This window comes from Oreochromis niloticus, linkage group LG12, assembly GCF_001858045.2.
Source record: "Oreochromis niloticus isolate F11D_XX linkage group LG12, O_niloticus_UMD_NMBU, whole genome shotgun sequence".
NCBI classification, from domain to species: Eukaryota; Metazoa; Chordata; class Actinopteri; order Cichliformes; family Cichlidae; genus Oreochromis; species Oreochromis niloticus.
In genome coordinates, this window is record NC_031977.2 from 5,094,149 (window position 1) to 5,116,630 (window position 22,482).

The 22,482-nt window shown below is 40.4% G+C and overlaps 1 protein-coding gene across 2 annotated transcripts in view; it reads left to right on the forward strand.

The window, feature by feature from the left end:
• unc5db (unc-5 netrin receptor Db) overlaps nucleotides 1–22,482 on the forward strand; it is a 278,720-nt gene that overhangs the window by 157,365 nt on the left and 98,873 nt on the right. For both annotated transcript variants that reach the window (XM_019366122.2, XM_005472915.4), the window contains exons 5-6: nucleotides 9,926–10,106; nucleotides 10,876–11,043. In XM_019366122.2, the coding sequence (XP_019221667.1) occupies nucleotides 9,926–10,106; nucleotides 10,876–11,043 (349 nt within the window). The remainder of the gene's footprint in view (nucleotides 1–9,925; nucleotides 10,107–10,875; nucleotides 11,044–22,482) is intronic.

Consider the following 22,482-nt stretch of genomic DNA (forward strand, 5'->3'; position numbering starts at 1 on the left):
ATTAAATATTCCTTTATTGGGTGATAAAATCAGACCATGTCATAACTGCTTTAAGTCACACAGAATAGATATCAGAGCCTTAAACAGGCTGACTTCTGCTAAATGGGTCAAACTGGGCAGAAAGTCTACAAACACATAACATCCTTATAGAATATGATGTAACACTATAGATCAACTTAGCTCAGAATATATAAAGCATATAAACAATTACAGCAATATGATGCAACAAACACAGCAGTACTACTAATCCAAAATACTCAAAGCTTCATAGAACTGAAACAAACATTTATTTTTAGCTCCATTCTGCTGCTGATACATACTTCAGGTTTCTGAATATTAAACTTGTTGCTGCCTTTCATAGTGTGTAACTTGAAGGCCCTGAGTACTTTCTCCCACACTGAAAACAGTGGAAGGATAAAATTATTTGAACATTACCTAATAAGACTGATTCAGGACAGACAATTAGTGATGTTAAACCTTTCTAGCAGTCCTTCACAAACAGGGAACAGTCTGTCTATTCTCTCCATCTGTCAGCTGCTGCTGGCTCTTCCTCCTCCTCTTCCTCACACACTCCTGAGTTTGTCCTGGTCCATCATCAGGGGTGCAAAGCCTCACAGATGATGTGCAGCAGTGGGTCCCTCAGTCTGTCCTCACTCTGGACACTTGCAGTTGGCACACATGGAAATCAAATGTGTGATAAGCTGCAGGATTCAAACACAAGTGTAACTTATAAATACATGTTCATACTTTTATTCCACAATCAGAGAGAAAGAAACAGAGAGAGAGTGCAGGACAGACAGACAGGTGACAGTCTCAGGTGTATAAACTGCTACAAAACAGCACAAGAGAAGGAGGATTTAGTGTTTGTGTTATTACGAGTGCTAAACAAGAAGAGTTCCCAGATGGTACAGTGGACACATGTGTGACTCCTGTGATTAAAGCATCTTTCTTTCAGCTTAACGAGTGAACCGTCAGCTCGTTCAAACACACGTTAAAGTCCGTTTGGCTCGACACCACCGAACAGAGGCAGCAATATAACATAGCTAACATTAACAGTGCAGTGAATCCTGCTTGTGCCGTCATATTCAGGACTGCAAACCGAGCAGCATCACTAACTTTCATCTTGTTGTGTTTGTGGATATATGACTGACTTTAATTATCCATGAAATCCTCACATTCTCTGTAAGACTAAGGTCGACTATTGAACGGGGAATATTTTAAAGTAAAGGCTTTTAAACCAAGTTAGTACAAACACCGCTAATGTCACATAACTTTCCCGACATGTGGCCAACAGTAATGTTTTAATGTTGTTCATTATTAAACATTTGCACATAAATAAGTGACATAATACTCAGTACTTACTTTTGAAAGTTTACTCTTCGGCCGCTTCGCTTCCACGTTTTTTTTCGGCAAAATTATCCACACCACCGCCGCGCTATGAAGTCTGGGATATGTTGGGCCATGAAGGCTACATTGACCCATCGTTAAAATTCAGGGAAATGAAGGACGCATTTGAGGGCAGCATTTCGAGCAGCCTTTGAATTGGGACAGCCTTTGGCCTTAAAATGCGGCCTTTATGGCTGCAGACCCCTTGACTGTATGTCTAAAATGAGATAAATAAAGTGAGGGGAAAAAAGGCTGCAGACCCTGAATTGGGATACAGCCCAAATCCGGTCATTGGTACTTCCTGGCTTGTGTAGTTACTAGGTAACAAAAGCTCAACACTGCCGCTAGCGTCCTGGAGCACTTCCGTTGTGCTTTGGAGTTTGCATGTGTTTTGTATTTTGCATGTGTTTTGGAGTTTGCATGTGTTTTGGATTTTGCATGTGTTTTGGATTTTGCATGTGTTTTGTATTTTGCATGTGTTTTGTATTTTGCATGTGTTTTGGAGTTTGCATGTGTTTTGGAGTTTGTACGTGTTTTGTATTTTGCATGTGTTTTGGAGTTTGTACGTGTTTTGTATTTTGCATGTGTTTTGGATTGTGTACGTGTTTTGTATTTTGCATGTGTTTTGGAGTTTGTGCGTGCTATTTGGAATTTGTAAGTGTTTTGGAGTTTGTACATGCTTTGTCTCTAGGGGCCACCGTAAGAATTGGTCCTAGCACTGAACCCTGTGGAACACCATATTTAACCTTAGTGTGTGAAGAGGACTCTCCATTTACTTGAACAAATTGGAGTCTATTAGATAGATATGATAGAGCAGATAGACAGATTTCCCTGATATAGTTACCTCAGGTGCGTTCTGGATGTGAGCACAACAGTCGCACCCACACTCTTTCTTCTGAACCTTCTGTTTATGAGGGGCACCCAATCGGAACAAAGTAGCCTAAAAAGAAGTTGGGATGGAGTTGAAAAGGCTTGTTTTAAGGTCAGGATGAATCGGGGGACTCCACCAAGTGTTAGTATATCATAAAAAAGGATTATTTGAACTGCGTATCAAGCAGAGCTACTCTAATAGAGTGGAAAAAATTGGTTACACTGGTTACCTCCAAAGAGCATTTTGTTGTTGTTATTATACTTTTTGCTTTAAGCATTTAAATCATGGTGAGAGGCAACTTAAATAGAGGCTCCCAGGGAGTTGGAGGACATATGTTTCATACACAGTGACCTGCAGTGCTCACTCATCAGGGCAAATAGTGTTCAAATGTCACCAAACACACATTGTGCACCAAATGTCCATTCCTCTTATTTTTATGTAGACTTGCAATAATCAGCATGAACAATATATGTGTGACTGCTGTGTGCAGGAAACAGATTTAGGCAGAGGTCAGCTTCTGGCCCCGCACTGTCTAAATGATTCAACATGAAAATGGAGGAGTGATGTCATTTCAGCGCCGCAGAACCCACGGCGTGGATAAAAATAGGTGAATCTGAGCGGCTCAGACCGAATCGCAATGTCCCATCTAGTCCTTTGTCAACACAAATGAGCCCGGCCACAAGAGATGGGAGTGAATAATGTAGGGAGCATAGGGCAGATATCTTCAGCCCAGTCGATTTCAGCGGACCTTGTCCATGAAATATTGAGATGGCGTCCGTGAGTGCGCTAGTATGAGGTTTCAGTGACTGCAGCTGCAGGATGGCTGCTGCTGTGGCAGGACCAATAGAATGCGAGAATGCGGTGTGAAGTGCGGTGCATAAGCTGTGTTTGGAAATCAACAGTGTGAGCTAATGAGTCTCCAGTCACTCGCGGTGGAATAATTTTGCATCATGTGGTTAGAACAGTTTATTTAGGCTGGAGTCTGAGCAGGAAGGTCTCCTCCACTCTGGAGAGCTTTATGTGCACGAGGGAGGGGCCATGGCAGATGTCCTGTAGTCCACCTCCTTTTCTTTCGTTTAGTTATTCCTCCTACTTTGAAACAGTCAGCATTGTTTGTCTTTTCTGTTTCTTTCATTTATGTACAGAAACCCCTCTAAAACCATGAATCCATTATTATGTATGACGAAGAAAAGCCCTGACCTCACATCTGATAGTCAGCTTGGCATTTTGCTTACAGATGCCAACCTGACAGGTTTTAAGAATTACTTTGTTTAACGGCAATTTTATAATTATCATATTGAGAAAAATGCTCCAAGCATTAAATAAATAAATAAATGTTGTTCATGTCACAAGTTACATTTACTGGATCCTTCAAGTTTCCTACCTCAGTTGAGTGTTATGTATCGACTGCACAGGTGTTCCTAACCGTATGATTAGTGCAGGTAAAAAAAAGCAATGAATGAAAGTCTTGTCCTAAATCCTCTATTCTTTATGCTGTTTATATAAATATCAATTAAAGTGAGCTACACAATGACACAATGATGAGCCAGTGAGCTGCAGGTATTTACTGCATTATTTTGGCTTCATTAAGTAGTTGTGAAAACAAATAATACAGTAGTGTCATTTTTAATTGTGAATAATAGTTAAATAATAGGAACTGAATAAATCTATTAAAACTTTCTTGAATCTGCTTGAAAAATAAACATCTTTATCACAATGGTATAAATTGTCTGTATTTTAGACTTGTTGAAATGGTTTTAAATCAATAATTATACCCTCTCAGCCATTTCACATCATTTCTTTGTAAAGAAAACTGATTCAGCCTTTAATGCTCATACTAGAGCAGGGCGATATGACCAAAAATATTTATCACGATATACATTTGAAAATTTGCGATAACAATATAACTGACGATATAATTGACACTAGACAAAATACTTTACAACTCCACAACTTTATTAGTGCAAAAAACCCCATCAATGTATTTTCACTTAAACAAGCAGCTGTTTTTTATGTGCATTAAAGTTATATAAAAATGTAACAGTGCAAATTCCTCACTGACAGTTTAACCAAAAGGCATTTCCAGTGGAAATTGGCCGACATATCCTCAGCAAAACCATGTATAATATCCACAAAACTTAAAAAGAGGTTATACACACACAATACGGTAATATTATGTTGAAGCACAGTACGTATCACTCCGCGAGGTTCCTGCCTACGATAGCCGTAGTGCTCCGACAATCCATCAAGCGGTGCGGCTTCGTAGGTTAGCAAAGTCGTACTAAAACATTTGACAGATTTTCGAGTGCTGTGTACCACATAAAATCATTTTGAGGTCAGTAAACACAACCAGAATTCATACATAAGGCACACGGGATTATAAGGGGCACTGTCGATTTTCAGAAAAATCAAAGGATTGATTTTAAGTGTGCCGTATTTTCCAAACAACACGGTAATAACAACGGCGCGCTAGCATGCTCTACTAAAAATAGTGCTTTGTTGTGAATCTGACTGACGAAAGCTAAACCAGTTCCACATCACTGAAGTTGCACCATTTTTACAAACCAATTCTGGTTCATCCGTTTCATTTAACGATCCACTTTCGCTCTTCTCATTCTGCGTCGCCGCCATGTGCGTATGTAAACATAGGCACTGCGCATGCGCGTTTTACCCATATTCTATCGCGATATTTCATTTTCCTATCGTTGCCCAAAATTACACCGGTATTACCGTGAACGGTATGATATAGCCCAGCCCTAGCTCAGACATCCTTAGACATCCATTTAAGACTTAATCAAAAGTAAAGTATTTGTTGGTGCCTTTTTATGAATTCAAAGTGGGAACAAAATAACTGTAAGCATCAAAATGTAACTTCCTATGGGGTCTTTTTGCAACAAAATACCTTTATATCTCATATTCAGAGAGCTGAAATTAATTTGGCTATGGTTAGAGAACATAGGAGGAACTTATTTGCAATTTTGTTTCACGGCTCCCGATCCAAAACCAATTCTCCACTTGTAGTTCACAGATATCAGGAGATGTGAATGCAGAGTAGATCTTTTAACTTGGGGAGAAAAGAGGTCCATGAGAGCCTTGTATAATGAGTTTCTTTTGAGAGGTTACTCTTAGAGAAAGTGTGAAATGAACAGCCAAACTGGAAGCCAATTTCAGCTTCCCTGAATGAAAGCCTTTAATCCAGGATGAATCCCCTTGATCTACAGTAGCTCAGGTAGACAGGCCACAGCACAAAGGAGCATCAACTAAATGCTCCTGCACCGTGATACAAGCTCTCCTCTGGTGAGCTTCACAAAGACATTGCAATGCAGCTCCGAAAACAAGTTAGCATTTAACTCTATCCCACCTCCCGCCTCTGTTGCACTTGTTTCTACTTTCACATCCGACTCCTCTGTTATTTTCTCATAGGTCAGAGAAAAGCTCCTAGAGAGCAGATGATGAGCTTCATTATTAAGCCGAGCAATTACATCCCTCCCGGCCCAGGCCGCAGCCGGGCGCTCCCTCTATTTATTTCGTTAAGATAAGACAGATCGAGGTGGAATAGTAATGCAGTGCCTTGTAGCTCAGAGGGGAGGAGAGGTGGCATTTAGGAAGCAACAGGGGAGAGGGGGTGGGTGATGCAGGCCCACTTTCTGTTCTCCACGTATCATTCTTGATTAACCTCCGGAGCAGGAGAGTACAACAGAGCTGCAGATAGCGCCCCTCCGAATGAACCTGCCGCTGTCGGGCTGACTGTTCGGATGAACACAGGATGTCATGCCGAGTTCAAAGTGTATCTGTGTGTATGTGTGGATGCACACATACTTTTAATGACAAGGCCTGCTGATTAGTGGACGGAGAGATCTATTGGGAGGATCAGCCCTGAAGCCAGGAGTCTGATTTGCTGGTGTCACCTGATCACCAGGGATATGCCTAGTGGCACACTTAATCTATATAATTGCACTGATGAGATGCTCAGCAGAGAAAACTTCTGTTGCCCACAGTCAGGCAGGTAAGAGTCACCCACAGGCGGGAGGAGATCATGTTAAATTGTGACACCTAAGCATGACTCAGCAGACAGATTTTCCTCCTTAGGGCACTGAAGCGCTCCATTTGTACTGCGTCACCTTGACATCAAATGACCATTAGAGCCAGGCAATGAGACACACGAGCGGAGGGGAAAAAATGCTTCAGCTGGCAAGGACTTGATCAGCACTGTCCTCATAAGTCTTGGTGATAGCTACAGTGTCACCCGTTTACATTGCTCTTCTGTCCTCTAATTGCCCCTCGACACCCACATTTCTCAGCATCTAATCATCAGGAAATGTCATCAAGAATAAGCTGTGTACATGTATGTGTGTGGGTAGTTAAGTAGATAAGGGAACCTGGCTGCTGTGAGGACGTGACCTTCAGGGGCAATTCGGGTAATGAAATCACAGGAAGGAAGTCCTGATGCCGGGGGCCCACCTGGTAACCCCTCTGTCAGGGCTGACACTGATGACCGCATCCTAAGTGAAACAAATGTGCCAATTAGGCAATTCATTCCTCACATCCTCTGCCACACAACCACTGGCCTAATTTGTATTTGTCCCTTCATCTTTTTTCCCCCATCACCTCCTCCTTCTTTCCCTCTCTTTGTCTCTGTCTCTCTCTTCCCTTCTCTTCCGCTTGGTGAATCTTTTCATCAGTACCCAAGGGCTGTTAGTGGCAGACAGACAGCTAATGTGCAGTGTGGCCCCAAACACTGGGAGGGCCAGCTCGTGCCACACATTAATTGCCTCTTTCAAGTCACGGATTTCCCCAGAGGATAAAATTGAAATAAATACATAAAAAAAGTTGGTGGGGGGAGAGAGGTAGTGCGGTGCGGGAGGGTGCCAGGACTTGTGTCATCCCTTCAGTGACGGATGACTTTAATCATGAGAAATTAGACCCCATCCCCTGCCCTGCTCCTCTGACTCTCTGTTTTCTTATCTATCTAACGATGCTAGGCCTTAACCTCTGATGAAACCCCCCATGTTAGAGGCCAGTGTTAAATTATACAGAAAAATCTGCAGGGCCTCAGTCGCACTGTAAAAAAAGAGAAATTCTCATTCTAACTTGGAGTGGCACAACTGGTTGAAATAGAAGTTAGGAAAAATACGAAATGGGAGAAATGATTACTATGTTATGACGTTCATTATCATTTTTATTCATGTCAATATATACCTGCAATCCATCATCCCTCAGGTCTGTGTGTCATTTCTATTTACCCAGTGTTTGCATGCCCACAGGCGCTTCCTATTTGCATCCAGCCTGAGTGTTGTTTATTATAACGGGTGCCTGCCTGTGCTCTTCCTATAAATCCATCAGCCCAGCCCATTTTGCTGCGCTATGAATGTAATTTGCAAATGCAGCGATGCAGCTCCCTTACCAGGGTAGAAGCAGTAAAGCGTCACTAAGTTTGTAATTCATAATTAGTTTTCCTCTCTGTTGCTGGTAATTGGTTATAGCACATCCTTTGACTGCCTAATGGTTTTAGCGTTAGTGGTTATACTGCCTAGTTGTGGCTAATCAGCAGGGTGGGCCTTGTAAAATGTAGCTGATCAGCAGTTTTGTGTATTGCTGGGCTTTTTTAAGGGTGCTGAATCCAGATACAGGATCTGCTGCTAAGAATTTGCAAGTTGAGGGTTCAGTGTGCTCGAAACAAAGTGTTGCTTCACCATGTCAAGGCAGTGCTCAAGACAGGAAGTGTGCAGTCTATTAATCTTATTTATCTGTCTTAGACCCATTGTTTTAGCTTTTCTGCCCTTTAAGCCAACTTTCTTCTGACAGCCTGCCCCTTGCAAGAAAAGGATATGAATAGCAGGGCTTCTGTGTGTTCTGTGGATGTCTTCAGTCACTGACGGCATAAAGAGCCAGGAATAGAGAACCAAAGTATAATAGGGGTCCTTTAATAAATGTAATAAAGGACTCTTATAAACGTAGTATGTTTATAGTAAAGGGTGTAAAATTTCAGTCGCCACAAGACAATCTAGTTAAATGGAAAACGGAGGTTTGCATGTGGTTAACATTGTGAAAATGTCTATTTTAACCCAAATCTAATTCAATTCAATTCATTTTTATTTCTATGTTGCCAAATCACAACAATAGTAAACTTTATATTGTAAGGGAAGGGACCAATTACTTGGCAACAGTGGGATGAAAACACAGAGTGATGTGTTAGCTCAGAGAGTGAAAAGAGGTGTGTGAAGAAAAAACACTCAGTGCATCATGGGAAGGTCTATGGCAGCTTATCTAAGGGAGGATTCAAAAACAAATGTTTTAAGCCCAGTTTTAAAAGTAGAGATGGTGTCTGTCTCCTGAATCCAGACTGGGAGCTGGTTCCACAGAGAAGGGGCCTGAAAGCTGAAGGCTCTGCCTCCTATTCTACTTTTAAATACTCTAGAAACCACAAGTAAGCCCGCAGTCTGAGAGCTAAGTACTCTACTGGGGTGACACGGTACTATGAGGTCTGATTATTCCTTGTTGTAAGGAGAAGAATTTTAAATTTAATTGTGGATATAACATGAAGCCAATGAAGGGAAGCTAATATAGGAGAATTACTCTCTATTTTTCTAGTCCCTGCCAGCATTCTTGCTGCAGCATTTTGGCTCAACTGAAGACTTTTAATGGAGTTTTTAGGACAACTTGATTATAATGAATTACAGTAGTCCAGCCTACAAGTAATAAATGTATGAACTAGTTTTTCAGCATCACTCTGAGCAGGATGTCTCTAACTTTAGGGATACTGCACAAATGCAAGAAAGGAGTCCTACATATTTGTTTAACATGTGCATTCAATCACATATCCTGGTCAAAAAGATCTAACCTACAGTGTAAGCTATCCCATTAGTTTCTGAACTTTTAAGCCTCAGCATTTTGCTTGTTTTTTTGGTGTGTATGTGGGGGGGGGGCTCTTTTTGTTTTTTGATCATAGGGTGGAGTTCCAAGTCATCAGCAAAAGCAAGCAAACCATCAGCAAAAGCTAGCAAGCCAAGAATAGACTTCTTGGGCGGGCTGTACCCCACATATTAAAATGCTCTAGAAGGTACCAACAGCACAAACATAGTCTAGTTTAGTAACACAGAACTAAGGCCTAGCACCCAATTGGAGTAGCCTGTGTTGGCAAACCTGTCCATTAACTTTAACCCCAAGCAGTACTTAAATCCCCCACCTTAAAGCTCTGATGAAAGGGGAAACTACCCATAGAGGTCAAAGACCTTGTTTATAAAAGGCAGTTAGCATGTTTTTAAGGCTAAAGTTTGGCACTTTGCCGTGAGAGTCTATGGGGATTGATTTGCTTTTTAAATGGCAAAGAGAGGAACTGTATTTTTTGGCGCTTCCATCTTTGGCTTCTTTTTATAGCCTCAAATAGGTAAATCAAGATAGCCATTTGATTAAACCAACCCTAACCCCCAGACCCTATCCAAAGCACTTCTGTAGGTCAGAAAATAAACTTTACTTTGAATACATGTCAACATAGCTATCAGTCATTATTTCCTGTGTGACTGGATTGCTTTAAATCTTGTGTCCATTTGTCTGCCCATGTAACATGGTGTTAAGTGGAATTGCTCTAGTGTGTTGTACTTAACTACGATGTTAGTGATGTTTGCTGCAAACACTCCTCATATGAGTACTATATCCACTCTTTGACAGGTGGAGTGGCTGAAAAATGAAGAGCTGGTGAGCTCCCTGACGGATGACAACATCGACACCCGAGCTGACCACAACCTCATCATCAACGAAGCGCGCCTGTCCGACTCAGGCAACTACACCTGTCTGGCCAGCAACGTTGTGGCAAAGAGACGTAGCGCCACGGCAACTGTGATAGTCTTTGGTACGCCATCGTAGCAGCTGCTTATTGCCTGCTACAACGCATTACAGAGTAGTGACACAATGTTTACATGGCACTTCAGATCAATTTGTTCGGCTTCCTGTGCCCCTATACACAAGTGATTAAGAGACCCGTCTCTGTGTTCCCACTGAAGAGCAATGTTTCCTCTTTATTCAGATGAATGTATTATTCAAACACTCAATTTACTGCCTCTCATTTAAAATCAATGTGTACTTTATGAAAGGAAATAAGCCACTGTGTCTTAATCTCATTTAAAAGGAGTGTTGCTTATTAAGTATTTATTTGCCAGAGGCCTTCCAGAAACGTGGGTTCGCCAGCTTTGATAGCACTGCTGAGCAGAGAGAGAGAAAGACAGAGATCATAAAGTGCTTCAGTCACAACGCTAAGTGGTCGACTCCAAACCTGTCAACCAGTATGAGTCGGTGTCGCCTTTAGAAATGGCGTTTCCGTTTAATGGCTGCTTTCTTTGCTTTCACATAGTTCCTTGTCTTTATCTTAATCCAAGTGCAAGAAACACTGAACTGAGCAATTACGAAACAGGGAGCTGTATATCCAGCGCATTGCGCTCAATCTGCTCCTGCCGTTATGCATTGTTGCCTTGCACTGCCTCTGAGCCTGCATAATCATTAATAACCCCAGTAGCTCTTGTTAGAGTGTTTAACTATGCCAGAGTTCAGTAAAAAGTATTATTCACTGTCGTGCCCTCACTCTACTTCTTCTCCTTCTTTTAACCTTGTTGCACTCTCTCCAGTGAATGGCGGCTGGTCCCTGTGGACGGAGTGGTCGGCCTGTAATGCGCCGTGTGGGCGGGGTGTCCAGAAGCGATCTCGGACCTGCACGAACCCGGCACCACTAAATGGCGGGGCCTTCTGCGAGGGCATGTCCGTACAGAAGATCACTTGCAACGCGCCCTGTCCAAGTTAGTTCTACTTCTCAGTTTTTGCTTAGATTAAGCACATCTTAATGGGGCTGTAAAGATACAAAAAGTAGTTTTTTGCTACGTGTCAAAAATTATTAATGCTTGGCTGAAAATCATTAAGCTAGTAAGTCCTCCAAAAATGTTCACATTAAATTTTCTAATGATATTAGTGTATGATGACTTAATTATCTCCAATTCTAGCGCTTCTGTTTTCAGTTGACGGTCTTTATTGCAAGGCTGTTCAATTCTATTTGAACAATAACAGTAACATTTAGTTGTCACTGACATGTAGAGTGACGTTAATAAGCTTCATTCGTGCCTCATTAGCATTGCAGGCAACCAATAAAAGAGACTGCAGTGGTCAGCTCCAGTAGTGGCTACACATTATTCCTTTGCCAATGAGAGAGAGCACTGCTATGCTCAAGAAACTACAAACAATAAAAAGAAGAAGGCGGATTTATGATGCAAAGTAAAGTGACTAACAGAAGCAGTGGTGAAAGAGGTTATATGACTCAGTGCCCAGCATGCAGTTCAGTGGGAGAAGGTAAGCTTAGGTGCTTGTTGAGAAAATGAGCTTTTACCTTACAAGAGCAAACAGGGAGGGATTTTGTTGATCTGGGAAGGTTTGTGCTCACCCAGGCAAAGGTTATCCTTTATGGTGAAGGATGCATCAACACACAGACATATCTGCAGAATGTAAATGGATACCTGCGACTGTTTCTTAAACAAAAGGCTGCTATTGAGACAAAACTAGTTTTGTTGCTCTGGATAACCACAACAGGCAAATAATAATAATATTATAATAATTAATAATACCCATTAATTTGTCTTGTGTTTTATACATATGTAAAAAAAAAAAAAAAAAAGCCCCAATGCAAAACTACTACAACACTACATTTGTCACACTTTTCAAATCCTTAAAATTTGAATAGTAGGTATTAGAAACAAGCGTGTGTGTGTGGCAGGGGGGCACTTTACATGGACTTTTATGTGGAATATTTTTTGTCAACGACTCATGATCTGATCTTGCCATATTCTTGAACAAACTGGCGCCTTTAATAGTCTAGACATCCCACTGTGCACTTAGGGCCGAATGCAGTCCCGCAACACAATAACAGCCTAAATCTTCATAAGTAATTCATAAGTGACTATCAGCTATTACAATATACATTAGGTTAAAATAAAAATCATTGTATTAATTTATTACTTTTTTAACCAAACACTGAAAAACAGGCAAATGGATCACATTTACTGAAAGTGAAAAACGGGACTTCTGAATCCGAGAACATATCAGTAAAAAGGTGACTGTGTGTGTGTGTGTGTGTGTGTGTGTGTGTGTGTGTGTGTGTGTGACAGCTACAGCTAGATTGCAGTGTACCAGTAATAGATTATTAAGTAAATGTACAAGCAACCGCTGTTGTGTTGCATGTTTAAATGTGCGTAACTCCTTTACTTTGGAGATGCACACGATGTGGATCTTATGAGGCTGCAGGTGTTTAAACTACACAAAAATATGTGGAAATATGTTCTTTAGGCTACCTCCACTGAATAATCTCCGCCTCCAACAGGTCTGCACACCCCCAGCAACTCATGGCCATAAACTGTAGTTTCTGTGCTCTGGTGTCTAGGACTGGTGTTGGTGGTGAAACATGGAACAAATCTGATCAGACTAAAAAAAAAAAAACTTAATCAATACTATTTTTTCCTCATAAAATACTGGATTTCCACATATTTGGCATAAGAGTATGAGAATGAAGGAAAAAAGAAAGTTGGCAAAGCTTTAAACTGTGAGAGCTTTGACTCATACTATATTTATACTATAGTATATTTAAATGTAAAGACTGATATGATTCAAAGCTACAGAAAAATATAGTACACATGAAACACTGTCAATATATCGCATTGTCAGATGACATTAACAATAAAGGAAAATAGAGTAATCAGCTCTGCTGCATCAGTTGCATGCAAGCTGAATTAACTGAATTTATATTTGTTGAATAGCACTGAATACAAACCTGAGGCTGATGGAAATGTCATGCTTCTCAGGTGTTTAGTAATAACCAAACAAATTAATGTCAGAGAATCAGTACTGAAGTGGATATATCAGTCTGGACTAAACTGGGGGATGACTGACTGACCTTCTTGGATTTAGCCATTAAATGAATTAAACATTTTAAGTGTTAGGTGTTGACAAATGATCAGATTTCTATATATGTATATATAGAGAGAGAGAGAAAGAAAAAAGTCATGGATGATGGAGTAATGTCCATTACCTCTGCTGAGAGAAGAGAGATAATATCCTTACATAACATTTTTATTTGCTACAGAGACACTAACACCTAAAAATATATTTGCATGCTTCAAAAAGTACAATTTGGAGGAAATGCATTATAATCACTGCCTTAAATGTGCTTAAATCCAACTTTTAAATCAAATTGTTATGCCAATGAGTTCACAAACAGTATTGTGCATTAGCACTGAGAGAGTTGCTGGGCAAATATTTCCTTCTTATGATGATAAAAATGGCAATTTCTTGCTAATTTGCCAGTGCAAATGTATGAATTTCTCATTCCATAGTCATTTTTAAGTGACAGGTTTGTTCAAGCATATATAGTTGGCCTTTAGCTCTGTACATTGTTAGCGAGATTATTTATATGCATGTATGACAGATATGCGCAAATGCTCAAATCTTTGACATTTAAAATCAGCGTGACAAAATGAAATATGTTTGATCTCTACATCCTGACAGGCCCAGTTATTTCTGCATAAGAGGGAAGATAAGAAAGTTTGGGGGAGTTAAAAACAAAACAGAAACAATTGAAGAAGTTGTAAATGAACTTCTTTTGTAGACTAATTGAATGGCACTAGGTGAAAACTCCGTTCAAACTTTCTTCTGTAATTCTACACATAAAACCCACACTCACAGATTGGTCATCACAAACTGATGTCAGTCACTGGTCATCATAGTTCAAGTCTGATGTATAAGTGAAAAAAGATGAGCGAAGTAAAGAAGACAAAGGGAGTAGGCTGCTGTAATTGTTTTGCACATTTTGGTAATCCTTCATTGTGCAGCAGTGCAAATTACTCAGGTGTGTGCTTTTGTTTTTAATGTGCTAAAAGCAGTTCATTAACAAAGTATGTTCAAGTGTTTTGGAGTTTTCCTAATTTGGTCAACCTGTGGTGTGGAAATATAAATTTAGGGTTGGCTTGGAAGATGCCAGACTAATAACATATGCAGAAATATAGGCAGGAAAATGTTCCTGAAAATCAGAGAAGACAGATATAACTAGATTTCAGAATAAAGTTATCATTTAAAGCTGCTCTAGCAGCAGTTTTTCACATCATCACATTCATTTTCACACATGAATAGAAAAAAAAAGGTAATTCAGTTACAGGTATATGCCATGAGAGTTTTGTCTGGGAAGCTTCAGACTACCAGTGGACAGATGGGGAACGAAAGTTTGGTCCAGTTTAATGGCAACACCAGAGAAGGATCAAACAGAGGAAGAAGAAGGAGAAGGGGCAGAAGTCAAGCAGAGAGAATTAGTCCGGATGAATACTCATTAGTATGTAAAATATGTTGAGGGAAAAACCAATTAGTTGTTTTTAATCTGGGACATGTAATGAAATGTTATTAATGGCACAAATCATAAAGTATAATCAGAAACCTTTCATCAAAGTGTTTGACATAGCGCAAAGAGAAACCAAAGTGACCTGGCCAGAAGGGAAGATGAAATGTCATAATAATATCATCAGCACAGTGCTGTCAGTTTTTAAAAGTAATGAATAAATATTTTGGACTGTGGGAGGAAGCCAGAGTACCTGGAGACATGCAGTTCGTGGGGATAGGTTAATTGATTAGTCTAAATTGCCCATAGGTGTGAATGCGGGAGTGAATGTGAATGTGAATGATTGTCTGTCTCTGTGTGTTAGCCCTGCAACAGACTGGCGACCTGTCCAGGGTGTACCCCGCCTCTCGCCCTATGACAGCTGGGATAGGCTCCAGCACCCTCCACAACCCTGAAAAGGATAAGCGGGAGCGAATGGATGGATGGATGGATGAATAAATATTCTGCTACAGTAGATTCCTAAGAATGCAGTTTACTTTGATGATGGGCTTTTTGTGGTTTCTGTGGTGCGTCACCTGCAGCGCTTCTTTTTAACTACATCTACAAGTCTCCATACAATTTTGAAGGTGTTCCCAGAGATGCTGAGCACTTGTTGGCCTTTTTGCCTTCACTTTGAGGTCCATCTCATCCCAAACCATCTCCATTGGGTTTAGGTCAGGTGACTGTGGAGGCACTCCATCACTCTTCTTCTTGATAGCCCTTACACAGCCTTGAGGTGTGTTTGGGATCATTGTCCTGGTGAAAAATAAATTATGGTAAATGCAAACCGGATGGGATGGCATGTTGCTGCAGGATGCTGTGGTAGCCATGCTGGTTCAGTGTGCCTTCAATTTGGAAAAATTCCCCAACAGTGTCACCAGCAAAGCACCCCAACAACATGACACCTCCTCCTCCATGCTTCATTGTGGCAACTATGCACGTAGAGACCATCTGTTCACCTTTTCTGCATCGCACAAAGACATGGAGAGTGGAACCAAAGATCTCAAATTTGGACTCTTCAGACCAAAGCACAGATTTCCACTGGTTTAATGTCCAGTCCTTGTGTTTCTTGGTCCAAACAAATCTCTTCTGCTTGTTGCTTTTCCTTAGTAGTTTGACCATACTTTGGTCTTCCTTTCCTGGGGCGGTCCTCATGTGACCCAGTTTCATCGTAGCCCATGATGGTTTTTGCGACTGCACTTGAGGACACATTCAAAGTTTTAGCAATATTCCGGACTAACTCACCGTCAATTCTTAAAGTAATGATGGAATGTTGTTTCTCTTTACTTAGCTGATTGGTTCTTGCCATAATATGATTTCTAACAGTTGTCAAATAGGGCTGTCAGCTGTGTACCAACCTGACTTCTGCAGAACACAACCGATAGTCCCAATCCCACTACGAAGGCAAGAAATTCCACAACTGAACCCTGACAACACCTGAGCAAAGGGTGGCTACTTTCAGGAATCAAAAATATAAGATATATTTAGAGTTATTTATCGATTTTTTTATTTGCTACATAATTCCATGCTTCTTGCTTCATATATTTGATCATATATTGAAAAATCATTAAATAAGAATATAGATAGATAGAAACAATTTTCAGTTTGAAACAATGGGGCTTGGCTGCATAATGAAAAGTTGGAACAAAACAGATTTTAAATGATAAATTCTGATCCAACACCTAAATTCTTATATGTATGTTGTCACCTTTTCAATTTCTGCACTTCAAGCTGTTCTGTTCTTAGAAAGATTAGATATTAACTTTTTGCCATTTGAAAATAGCATGCAGTTATTGTTGGTGACTTTTTTGAGCTATTGCATTACTGGATATGATGACTGTAGAGTGTTCTGCCAGATTATTACCTCTTCTTTCAGCGGAGCTACAGTTTGCCCTGCAACATGCCCTGTGGAGGGGATTTAAGTCATATGTCTCTTTCTTGCTGGAAAATAAAGTAACAGTTTTAGTGAATGAGGTGTTATGTGTTTCTCACAGACAAGGCTATGTGTAAACACTCTGGATCCCATCATTACCATCAATGGCTTTCAGCAGTTGAGGCGGATAGAAATAAATCCGAGAGTGCAACGAAAAAGGCAGAAGACAACAAATGGCACCATTTTTTTCATGTCACTGTCTCACCAGGCCTAACACTCAACTATTCAAATTAAGCTACATCTATATTAGAAGTAGCTTAATTCAATGATCATATTATTTAATATCCCAGAGACATAGTTATTGTGTCCCAATACATTTTTTTCATTTTTGCAATATCCTAAAAAAATCAGTACACAGTATGCAAGCAGACTTTTTTCAAACCCACGATTCTCTGCCCCAGCTACACTGATCGGATCAAAGTTCAAGTAAAACTTTGCATTTTAGTGCAGGAGAAACCTGATGGTGTTACTAATCAATAATAGTGGCTCTGCCTCAGTTTTTTAAGGTCTGGCTTTCAGAGTTTACTTTCTGCCTTGCGGGATGAAACAAAAATTGGGCTTTTTGGACAATGGCTGATGTGTGTGTTTTGATGTTTCCAACTTCCTGCCTCTTGCTGCCAGTTAAAGCTGTCAGCCTTAAATGCAGCCTTTAAGAGATGGAGAGAACGGTGGGTTGTTTTAACAGCATGGAGTTTACGGGGAAAAATAATTAAGTTCAAAAGTGGAGGAAAGAAAATCTCCCTCCTCAGCAGAGATAATCAGGCCTGTGCCGCTACCATGGCCTGGAGCCCCGACATGATGGTTGAAGTTCATTTTGCCCTGTTATCAGGGTTGAACCAAGTCTTTGCGTAGAAAAAACAGACTTGAGTGAAGCAGAAGACCCTGGGAACCTGTCTTGAGTTGCTGATTGACAAGTCCGTCCAGTTTTGACAGGGCACCCCAGAGCATTGCCTCAATGATGGTCTGAATGCACAAGGATAGTTGCTGCAGCATGATGAGGCAGATAGCCAAGGTAGATGGCAAAGGGAAGAGAAAATACACAGAAATGAAGCCCCTGTTTCCATTTGGAAAAAACTGCTTTTTAAAGTTAAGTTAATAGAAATTCTGCACTGCAATGCACAAACTCACCCTCCAAAAACAGTCATACCAGAGTGGATGCTGCTTTCACATCGCTCATGTATGGCACAGGCATGTATGGGTAATTTATCCTTGTTTAATGTCTTTATTATACCACAGTGTCATAGTCAGATGTTAAAAACTTTATTGTTTTTAAACACTTAACAACAAAAAATATATAAATGTAACAATGGAAAAAAATAATACTTTCCACTCGCCCTGCAGGCTATCTTTATCTTTCAAGCGCGGGTCCTCAACTAGATGTCTGGGAAGTCTGGACTAGATATCTTGAGGACCCTGCATAGTATCTTTGCTGTTTCTAGTAATGCTCTCTTATGGACAGAAATCTTGCATGGCATTCCTGGAATGTGCTGGAGTCACTCACCCAGTTTGGGGGTCGCAGCCTCGGGTGCTATGTTTACTTACTTGGACAGCTGTTGCTTTCACCCTCCATATATTCTTTAGCTCCTCTCCCAGCACTTGGTATTTCTCAAGCTTCTTGTATTCCTTTTTCCTGATGTTGCTATCACTTGGTCTAACAATATCTATCACTACGGCCTTCTTCCTCTGCTTGTCTACCACTATGGCTGACCGCTGTCAGCCATCACCAGTTTGTCCGTCTGTATCTGGAATTCCCACGGAATATTGGCCCAGCCATATCCCATTTTGACCTCAGGACTTCCAGCCCATACTCTGCACAGATGTTCTAATATACTATGCCAGCCACTTGGTTATGGTGTCCCTTGTGCACTCTGGCTGTCAGCATCTTGCACCCTGCTATTATGTGCTGTATTGTCTCAGTGACATCTTTGCACAGTCTGCATCTGGGGAGGTAGACCCCAGCGTCTAATGATCTTGTACTTAGAGTTTGTTCTTGGGTTGTCATAATTACCGCCTATGTGTTTTCTTTCAGTCCAGGTTTGTCCAGCCATTGGTAGGGCTTCTCAATATCACCCACTTCTATCTGTCTATCATACATGCCATATAGTAGCAGTATTGTTAATGACCTTGCTGAAGGGTTTAGGTCTATACAGAACAGTGTGGACAGAACATCTACTTGTTAAATCCCACACTTGATACCACTTGTGACCTGGCTTGAAGTTGTGTTGTTCACCACATCCCTATCAAATTTCTGATGATGACCTGTCAGTTTCTCATGTTGACCTTGTATTGTTCCAAGCATTCTAGGATCAATGTGTGAGGAACTGAGTCACAGGCCTTCTTTTAGTCAGTCCAGGTGGTGCACAGGTCTTGCACCACCTGGACTACCTTTCTGAGGTTCCAATAGTTGGCTAACATCCCTTCATGCTGCCTTCTCAATGGAGGGTACTGATCCTTGTGAATGTTCATCTTGAAGCCAAAGATCTCAATGATCTCTGTTCCTGTTGTATAGATCAACTGGTTGGTTTCATTGATGGTCCCAATAGGGATTGTCCGTAATGCTGCATTCATATCTTTCTGTAAACTTTCAGAGGATAGTCTACTTGACAATTGGCAATGAAGGGTCCAGGTTTCTGATTTACCTATGATCTTCATCTACTCTTGAATTCAGTGCCTTCAATGCAGGCATTTTTCTTGGTGCTTGTGTACCCAGTCTCTGAGGGTGGGGATGACAGTATCTCCCCTCTGACCTGATGTCTTGGCTACCCCTTCCCATAGAGTTTGTGTTGTACCTTGTCAATCTCTAATCACCATAACTGTTGGCGATATATATTGTATATCTTTTGGAAGAGCATTTCTTTAAGGAAAACCTGCCTTATAATTTCTGATGTTTATTTTGGAAGTGTAAAATTAAAATAAATTTAAAAAATCAAAATAACAATAATATAAATATACAACTTGCAGTGTCTCTATACATTACCATAAGTTACCTGAAAAAGGTTGAGGATGAAGTACAGCTTATAATGCTAACCCTGCTAACAATAGGGCTGCTGAAACTTGAAAGAAGTCCAAAAACACCCCAATAATAATACATATACAATACAAACTGGAATTAACTCTCCCATTCTCTTCATACCAGTGCCTCTGCCTGAATATTCTATCCATGCACTTCCTCTAAACCAGAGGGCCCTGAAATGTTCTGTACTGGATAAAAACAAATAATTTCAACACCTTCCACATGTGCTACCTCCCGTTCATCCAGAACATTATCTGATAGGACAAAGTGCCAAACATCACAATCCTAGAAATAATGCGCATGTACACCCAGCTAAAAAGACACACATGCGTGGTTACATGGTGTGAATAGAGAGTATCTGGATCCCCTAGGCTCTCCTCTGAAAAAAAGTTGATCTGGGAATAAAATCCCCAAAGACAGACCCCAACTGCACTGTGGAGATGGCTGTAATACCAGAATGCTCTGAACATTGTACCTGGGAAGCTGTTGCCCAGCAAGGACAACTCAAAAAGCCTCCAAGTTAGAAAAGACACTAGCCATGTGAGGCAAAGAGACACACAACAAATTGAGCTGTAAACTGCTGAATTTGTCCACACAAATTACTGTAATTATGCATTTATGTGAAAGTCGGCACAATATAATCTCTATGGCATCATTATGTTAATAGGGAAGAAAAAGAACATGAAATCAGAATTAATTCCCTTTTTGCCAGTGACATTTGTCAAATTAAAGCAAAACCTTATGATTTCAAAGAAATATAAACCACTATTTAGCTCTAAGTTACAAGATAAATTTATAAGTCATTAGAATATCCCCTTGCATGTTTTTATACAATCACTCCTGGGTCTCATTGGGTTTGGTGTGTCCTGCAAATTTTCATAGTTAGCCAATATTAGGGAACATTAAGTACTTGCTGCTAACAAAGTAAACACTTAGTACATTACTGTATTATTTAGCAGAAGATGTCTGACACATCACTTCTTGGCCCAGACAAGTGTAGTGTTGCATGAGTATAATTTTCACATCCGTCACAGACTAAGCAGAAAACCAGCAATTTGTGAGCTTATCTTGTAACGGGCACAAGCAGTGACTGTTATTTCTTAAATGTCAGACAGTGTTACATACATACCTTTTTCTCTCTTTTTCCTCTGTATTATAAAAAAATCTGAAAAGTGAAGCCAGTGATGCTAATACTTTGGTACACACCAGAGTGAAAATAGGACAGCACCCTCACTACTATGGAGGACCACAAGAGCCACTACAAGTAGTCAGAATTTGTTGTTGCCTGGCGATTGCACTGAAAGTTTTTACTGTCAACCAGCAGTTGACCTTGCAGCACCCTCGGCCTCTCGACAACCACTTTTGATCGCAAACTGATCACGAAGGTTGCCTGGTTAGTTGCTAATTTAAAAAGACAGAAAGACTGCCAACACACTGCAATCAATCTGTACTTTTCTAATGAGCCCAACTTGTCAGTGATTGTCTCTCCAGTAGGGGAGTCATCTCAGCTGGTTGCATTCTGGTTAGATTTCTGTTTAAAAGTATGTTTACTGAGTGCCGTCTCATTTTGCACAAGTTGCAATCCTTCAGCAACTACATCATAGTCTACTGACTCCCTCTTATCCCGTTTTTTTTAGACGAGTAGTCATAGACCGGGTCTATGTCTTTAAAGCAATCATTTCTAAGGCAATGAGATCTGAAATTCATACAGTCACAGTCATTTTGGTTATTCCAGCCACTGTTTTCCCTAGTGTGACTGTAAAATAAAAGAAATTTAAGAAATTATCTCTCTTCAAATGTGCTTTGAAAGTCTGCTGCCACTGCAGGGTTTTGAATCCAAGATACTGAGCACAAAATATTTATACATCAATGCATTATATATTGTCTGTTTTTGTAATATGATAGAAGCTAAATCTACTGCTGGTTCATAAAACCTTCAAAAGTTGCTTGCTTCTGATAAACACAGAAGCCTGTTTTTAATGAAAGAAAATGTTGTGTTGTGTTTGTAATTAAGTTCAACCAGAAGATCTGGTAAAACTGAAAAAGCAAAGGGCACGTATGCTCTAAAAATGTCGCCGAAAGAAAATTAATTAGAATTTGTATCTAGCCAATTTAAGAAACTAGACATTGCAGAAAAACAACATAAAATTACCAGAAAGGGTATGTTATGAAGCCAAAATGTTGCAAGTGGTACAGTTTGTTAAACTCTCTCTATTGTTTACCAGTTGGCAAATGAGCTCATTCAACAGAATCAGAGCAAAAAGTCATAGGGGAAACAATACGCAAACAATGACTAGTGTTTGTGGTCAAACTCAGAAGCACTCAGCATTCTCTCCCCAACATACAAACACCTCGTTTGCATTACAAGTAGGTGAGAAAAACCCACAAACAATTGCAGTGTGTAGGTAGGGCCCGTGGAACTTCACAAAGGAAAATTACCTTCTTCATCGCCCACAAGACTGTATTATGGGTATCGCCGCTGCTGCCAAAAAATCTTCAGGCGCCATATGGTCTCCCTGTATTTGTTAAGCTAAGCATGATGAGGCCTTCCTTGATCAGATGACAGAGCATGGTGGAAGAATCTCATCTATTAGCATGCACCAGGCTGTCTTGGTTTCATAGCCTTGCATGAAACTCCATTATATAAACAGGCCTAGGGGTTAATGGGGAAAAAGTGTCTCTCTCAAGCTGTACCAACAGACCAGCACTTGTGTATTTGTGCATCATACTGAATCCATGTGCGTAGTTGAGCTTGCTGTAGAAACATGTACATTTTAAATTTATGTATATTTCACTGAAGGGAAAATTAGTCTTTATCTTAAAGAAAGATGGACATTTAGTTCAACATGCTTTCTTTCCAAATTAGAGAGAAGATGAGCTTGATG